Source organism: Antechinus flavipes, chromosome 1 (assembly GCF_016432865.1).
Source record: "Antechinus flavipes isolate AdamAnt ecotype Samford, QLD, Australia chromosome 1, AdamAnt_v2, whole genome shotgun sequence".
Lineage (NCBI taxonomy): Eukaryota > Metazoa > Chordata > Mammalia > Dasyuromorphia > Dasyuridae > Antechinus > Antechinus flavipes.
In genome coordinates, this window is record NC_067398.1 from 164,867,688 (window position 1) to 164,875,072 (window position 7,385).

General features: G+C 37.4%; 1 protein-coding gene across 1 annotated transcript; it reads right to left on the reverse strand.

Moving 5' to 3' along the window:
- Positions 1–3,182: 3,182 nt before the first annotated feature.
- On the reverse strand, positions 3,183–5,757 carry CARTPT (CART prepropeptide). Its single transcript, XM_051980994.1, has 3 exons — positions 5,243–5,757; positions 4,700–4,783; positions 3,183–3,716 (listed from the first exon to the last, which is right to left on the reverse strand). The coding sequence occupies exons 1-3, from the start codon at positions 5,393–5,395 to the stop codon at positions 3,609–3,611; spliced, it is 345 nt and encodes a 114-aa protein (XP_051836954.1). The 5' UTR covers positions 5,396–5,757; the 3' UTR covers positions 3,183–3,608.
- Positions 5,758–7,385: the final 1,628 nt, after the last annotated feature.

Consider the following 7,385-nt stretch of genomic DNA (forward strand, 5'->3'; position numbering starts at 1 on the left):
CCAATTTGCCACAAAATTCTTTTTTTTGATCTGTGAAGTGTTTTTTTATTAAAGCTTTTTGTTTTTCAAAACATAAGCATTGACTATTCTTCAACATCAGCCCTTATAAAACCCTGTGTTTCAATTTCCCCCACCTTCCCCCACACCCTCCCTTAGATGGCAAGTAGTCCAATATATTTTAAACATGGTAGAAATATATGTTAAATCTAATATACTGTATGCCTAGAATGCACTCTCTCTTCACTTTCACCTTATATAGAAAATCTTTTTTCCTTCAAGACAAAGGTCAAGTCCTACTTTCTTTATGAAATCTTTTTCTAATCCCCTAAATTGCTGGTGCCCTTCCTCCTAAACTACCTTTCATTTTATTACCTGGTATTTATTGGATATTTATTACTATATATGTGTGTGTGTGTGTATGTGTGTGTGTATTCAATAGATATATAGATACACAATACATGCAAGAATATATAATGTATATGCAAATATATTCTTTGTCTTCTCTATTAGAAGGTAAGCTTCTTGAAAGTAGATATTGTTTTTTTCAGTGTTTTTGTATGACCAGCATGTCACACAATGCCTGGTATATGTTGTTGTTGTTCAGTGGTTTGGCTGTATCTGATCCTTTGTGACTCCATGGACTATATTGGCAAAGATACTAAATGGTTTGTCATTTCTTTTCCACTGGATTAAGGCAAACAAAAGTGAAGTGACTTGGCTAAGATCACACATCTCCTAAGTGTCTAAGTTCAGATTTGAATTCAGGTCTTTCTGATTCCAACCCCAGCAGTCTATCCACAGAGCCATTTAGTTGACCATACATGGTACATAATAGAGGCTTAATAAACACCAATTGATTGATTGATTCTTTTGTGTATGTGCTTTTCAATAGTATTCCTAAAACATGCCACTTAAAAATAAACCCAAAACCCCAGATATGATCTGGCCAGAGCAAATAACAGCAGGATGATCACCTTCCTTATTCTTTATGCCATATTTCTATTAATGTAAAATCACATTAGTTTTTTCAGTTGCCATGTTATACTATTGATTCATTTTGTTGAAAAACACTAAAATCCTCAGGTTATTTTCATAAGAACTAAATCCTGCACTTCTACAACTGATTTCTTGAACTCTATTACAGAATAAAATTTCATCTCCACTAAAGTGCAACTCTGATGCCTCATGATAGAAGAGCAATAACCTTGGATTTTCATAAGCAATACCAGCAGAACATAAATAATAACAGATCCTACCAAGTGAGAAAGGCTTTGATTAAGAAAAAGCCTGGAAATAGAATACTAAGAAAAAAATCAGTCTCATTATTTTAGTAAGGTTCACAATTGGTCAACCAACAAATAATGATTTGTTTTTGCCATAGCAGCTCATGACAAATGTCCTTAAGGCATAAGAGAACTGTGGTTCACATAAGTCCAGGAAGTATCTGACTCTCTTTACATTGTTCCATGCCCAAAATGGCATCTGAAAATTTTTTAGATCCAAGTCTCAGCAAAATAAGTAGGAATTCAACAGTCAAACTTTTTAAAACTGTTATTTGAAGTTCTCTATAAATTGAAGATAATGATTCCATTATGAAATGTGAATATCGATTATAAGGATTCCATTTATTTTTCTTCCTTGAAAAGGATAGATGATGCAGACATAGGATTTTAGGATTGCAAAGATAGAAAATAATACTTGTGGTCATTTATACCAGGAATATGATTCTTAGGATATTATCCTGAACTATAAACTGCAAGTGAAATTCAGCAGTGAGGAAAGAAGAGAGATTGGTTTGAGTATCCATAGAGACCTGGTCATTTTCCTTATTCTGTATGCCATATTTCTATTAGTGTAAAATCACATTAGTTTTTTCAGCTGCCATGATATGCTGTTGATTCATTTTGTTAAAAAACATTAAAATCCTTTGCATGGGATGTTCTGGTAGTATCAGGAGTATTAAATCACCTATTCTTTCTGGAATATATTACAACCTAGTAGGAGCTTTTTTTGCTAGCCACTCAAAGACTTCTGAAACTAACTAGACACCTTCTACTAGAAGACCTTTTCTTTCCTTTGCTATTTAATAGAAAACAAGACTCCTTTATTCCTAAATCTGTACAAATTGTTTTTTATGTTGTTCATTAGTCCTAAAAAAAAAGAATTGGATTTTGATTCAGAGGTTCAAAATCCAGCACCTACATTTAGTAACTGCAAGTGAATTGACTACAGGCAAGTCATTGCATATTCTGAGTCATGTTCCTTCTTCTTTAAAAGAGGGGATGATATTTGTACTGCCTATCTCAGAAACTTGATTTTTACATCTTAAAGTACTAGAAAAAATTGAGTTGTTTTACTTGCTTTTATTGTTATGCTCCCTGAATATTATTTTAAGCCTCCCAAAACAAAAACTAAGGAATAACTATAGCACATTTAAATACCAATATTTAGAGCTTATTTTTAAAGGCTAAAACTAAAACTTGGAGTTAAAATTTTGCTTTCCTCAATTTTAACTCATCCCTAGCAACTTATATTTGTTCATCAGAAGGCAATTATTGTCTTCATGATTATTTCTCTCACTGGACACAGAATCCCTCAGAGAATATGCTTTCTTGGAGCAATGATTGGATCCCATACCCAGAGAGGCCAAAGCATCTGACTTGTTTGTTTCCCTTCTGCTTGCCTGTGTGTGCTCACACTTGCATACACCCACACATAGAGTTAGGAATCCATTTATATTCACTAATGATGATATTCAGAAAACATTGTTTCTCATTTTCTAAAAATGCCTTTTGTGGTTGATCACTGTCACAAGTTGCTGATTTATATTTTTCTTTCCCAGTTCTCAAAATCTACACTGCCTTGAAAAAGATATTTTAATCATCAAAATCATACAAAACTAAACCCATGTATCTTTCTCACTTTTCCCATACTTAAAGCTTCACTCGCATTCAAAGACCTCACCAATGTTCCACATTGATTCTCAACCAAATCTTTGACAGTGATGCTCAGGTAATAGAATCCTTAATGAAAAAGAAATCAGAACTAGTAGATTGATGTGATATAGATTCCTGATTAAGCATGATTTTAAAATTATTCTTTTCTTGAAAAGATCTACAAAATACCTAATCATACCATTTTTCCTGAATTAACTTAATTGGTTACCACAATACAATAAAAGCAATTATCAAAAACACTTTATTATGTGTAATTTATACATGCTGCATTAGTTTTTTGTGGGGGATGATTTTTCTGGATTATGATATTATCTACTTAAATTGCCTGGATCTAATTTTCCTTAGGACACTCTACTTACAAAAATACAATTTGCAAAGGTAAGTTGAGCTTTTTTATACTCAGATACACATGAGTTGGACAGGTAAATAAAATGAAATGGAGAGAGAATACAGATGTTTCAACACCCTACATTGTTTATCTTTCAACACAATAATTCCTACTATATTCTCATAACTATAAATTGCAAGAAAAAAGTTTCACTGTCTTCAGGTGAGACTGCAGGCTTAGTGTGATTCTGCAAAGAAACACAAGAGATAAATGTGTGTTCCGTTTGTGGAAGAGTGGGGAAAATAAGTGACTGGGAAGCTTCTTTATAAGCACTTCAGAAGAAAGGAATTGCAGGAAGTTCCTCTAGGACAATCACAGAGTTTCCCAATTCTGGCTCCTTTCCTTATTGCACATTGCTCTCCAGCATCACACTGTAAAAACCAACAAAACATTATTAGTTTACACCATGGGAAAAGTGAGAGAAATCACAGTTCATCTTGCCACATCATGTAAGACCTTCCACATACAAGAATGTAGGCAGAAATTTTACCAAAAATGTATAAACATGTTTGTTGTAGACATGCTAGAATATAATGATAGGATTTCAGCATAAGAACAAATAAAAATAAGTAAATGAGTAATCTTTGTCCCTCCCCACTTGGTCATCTAAAGGTTCATTTCTCAGCTCCTTTTCCTACTCACAAAAATGGAGGGTTAAGGGAGCAGCAAGGGAGGTACACAAGTTCCTTTCTTTAGTCAGAAAAAAAGTTATAAACTGAGAAATAGGTTCATATTTACAATCTCTCTCATTTCATAATCCCTTCCCTTTCTCCACAACCTCTTCCTGCTCCTTTCCCAGGTTTCTTTCCCTAAACTTTCCAAAGATCAAACATAATACATTAATTTTGCATAGGAAAGTCATATATTTTTTAAACAAATTATTTTGGAAGGGTAGTGGGAAAATGGTTGTACTGGAGAAGTTTAAAGAATTTTCCTGGACCAAAACCAGATAGAAATCTATAGGAAATTCTCCCTTTCACAGACCTGTACCCTTTTCCTCTCCCCTCTCCCATCTTTTCACTCCAATTACAGAACTGTCCTTTCTTTCAAACAAATGGATCTGCTCATCATATTTTTGTTGGCCAAAGGGAACAGCCAGAGTTTTTTTTAGAAAACACTGGAGAAGACTGGGTGGTGGAAATGAAAAGAAATGCAAAAGAAACTTGATTTTGGAATCTAAACACCAGTTTGAGTTATTTAACAATGTAATTAAGGATTTACTCTGATCAGGGAATATCCGGGCGGCCAACATCACATAGGATACAATATATGTTTTGTTCCAAACTCCGAGGATCCAAGTGTGTCTGAATAGGGAGAGGTTGAGACAATGGAGAGAAAATTCCCACTAGCTCACCTTAGGGACCTGGCCATACTTTTTCTCGTAGATCCGGATGCGTTTACTTTTCAGCTTCTTCAGGACTTCCTGCAAAGCTCCTATCTGCAAAAGACAGATTCTGAACTTTGGGCGAGTCAGGGAGCCGCTATCTGAGCCAGGAGCCCAGTCTAAGTTAAAAATCTTGTTCTGAAGCAGTACTAGCAGGTCCATCCCCACCTGCGCTCTAAAAAGAATGTTTTTCTCTGGGAATCGGTGCAGAAGAAAGCCCGGATTGTTCTTTTGAGAAATGATGGCTGGGGGTCCCAGAGCAGAGAACTTCAGAAACACCATCCAAAGCCTCGGACTCCCACCCCTCCTTCCCAAGAACAGTTCGGGAGTGCGGAACTTTTCCTATTCCGCTCAAGAAGCGTCCTCGGTGAAGTCCGCAATCTTGCATTCAGATGCCTACTTTGGGTGCAATTTATCTCTGTCCTTGTACTAGGGACGGAGATAGCCAGTGGAGTAGGACATAGAGACCACGAGGCAGGGTCGAGACAGGAGACAAGAGAAGAAAACACTTACCAGTTCCTTTTCATGAGAGGTATCCTCCACTGTGGAGTAGATATCCAAGGCTCTAGGCTGCAGACCGGAATCCTCTTGGCTGCTGGCTCCCAGAAAGAGCAGCAACAAAGTGATACCCAGTAAGGGTAGCTGCCTCAGGCGGGAGCTCTCCATGGTGCTGAAGTCCTGAACACTTTATGGACCCTCGGATTTTATACAAAATCTCTGACTCCAATGTGCGGGAGGGAGGCAGGAAAAGGAAGGGGGGCTGGGGCGGAGGGGCTGGGTCACCTGTCTGTCGGCAGCGCTTCTCCAACGCTTGACGTCAATGCCCCCCGGGTTCTAAACAACCGGGGAACCGGGGTTTTGCGTACAGCTGAAGTGGGGCGGGGGGTGGGGGAGGAAGAAGGGGAGGTGAGGGGAGGGAGAGATAAAGGAGCCACTATCTCAAGGATCCAGACAGAAATACTGAAAGCGAGTGCCGCCCTCACACTGTAGTCAGAGCCCGAAGCCAGAGAGCAGAGGCTAAGGAAATGGAAAAAATCTTCAGGGCAAAGAACAGGCACGTGTCTCCTTCTCTTGGCAAAGGAGCACTACAATACTCTCCAGCTAGAATTCTGTATTTTCTAGCTTGTAGGAGAGAAAAAAGATATTTCGTTGTTCAGTTGGAGAGATTTATTGAGCACTTGATACAGTCAGAGTACTATACTACATGTTTTATTCTTATGTTGGAGGATTGATGGAGGGACACAAAAGAAATAAAAAAGGGGTTTCCCCCGCTCCATAGATGGGTATATTGTTGAGATGCGTGTGACGCTGGGTAAAGTGCCGGTAAAATGAACAGAAAAATAGACTTTGCACTGTTTGTCTGAGAGCCATACAACTCAATTTTTAATTAGTCCATGCAGGACGTTCTGGTTTTTCCTAAAGCAAGCCAAAGACTTCAGGTATTTAGACAGACTACTGAAAGTAATGAAATTCTCATTTTCAGAAGTAACCCCAAGGTACAGTATCCAGCAGGGAACGAGGTTTGTAAGTGATTTGTGGGCAAGTTTGTATTAAAGGAAGTGGGATTTGAAGAAAGAGTCAAAAGGCTTGGCTCAAAGATCCTGCCATCCAGGTGGATAATCTTACTCTTCCCTTCTTTCAGTTATTCCCGGCTTTCTATTACTTCCTCTTTTTTCTCAGTTATTCTGCTCCAATATTTGGTAGTTTTATCCCTACTTTTTTTATGTCATCAAATAGCAATCGTTCTTGTTCTATTCTTCCTTACAGAAAAAAGGACAAGGACAGTTTCAGAAGTACCATGAAATTAGATCCTGACTCTACAACATATTGGTAGTAAATCAATAGAAAAGAAGGAAGGAAGGAAGGAAGGAAGGAAGGAAGGAAGGAAGGAAGGAAGGAAGGAAGGAAGGAAGGAAGGAAAGAAGGAAGGAAGGAAGGAAGGGAGGAAGGAAGGAAGGAAGGAAGGAAGGAAGGAAGGAAGGAAGGAAGGAAGGGAGGAAGGAAGGAAGGAAAGAAGGAAGGAAGGAAGGAAGGAAGAAGGAGGGAGGAAGGAAGGAAGGAAGGAAGGAAGGAGGGAGGGAGGGAGGGAAGGAGGAAGGAAGGAAAGGAGGAAAGATGAAAATAAAATCTTTTAACAATAACAGAGACCTAGAAAGATGAAAATAAAATCTTTTAACAATAACAGAGACCTAGCTTGACTTGGTATTCCGAGAAGGAGATTTTCAGCTTATAGGAAGAATTAGTATATAATATTTTATAGCATTCCATATGTCAGATATTTATATAGTATTTCACATATCAAATATTTATCAGTTACTCACATGCAACCCATGAAAGGATTTGCAAAAAATACCAACTATTTTCATACGTAGTTTGAAATAGTTTATTAAGAGATATATGTTTTCTTTATTGTTTCAATATAAAAAAGGCTCTACACTCTCCCCACCCACCCACAGAAACACTCTATGTAAATTCATAACAATAACGACAATAACAAAAAGTAGCATCATTCTTTATATCTAAAGCTGGAAGGACTTCAACTATAGTTTCAGCAATAAATTATTTTCTGTTCAAGGACGTGTCCAGCTAAATATGGAGCAGCTCTTCATCAGAAATTTGGTTACTATATAACTAATTTTTTGGCCAGTATGACTCA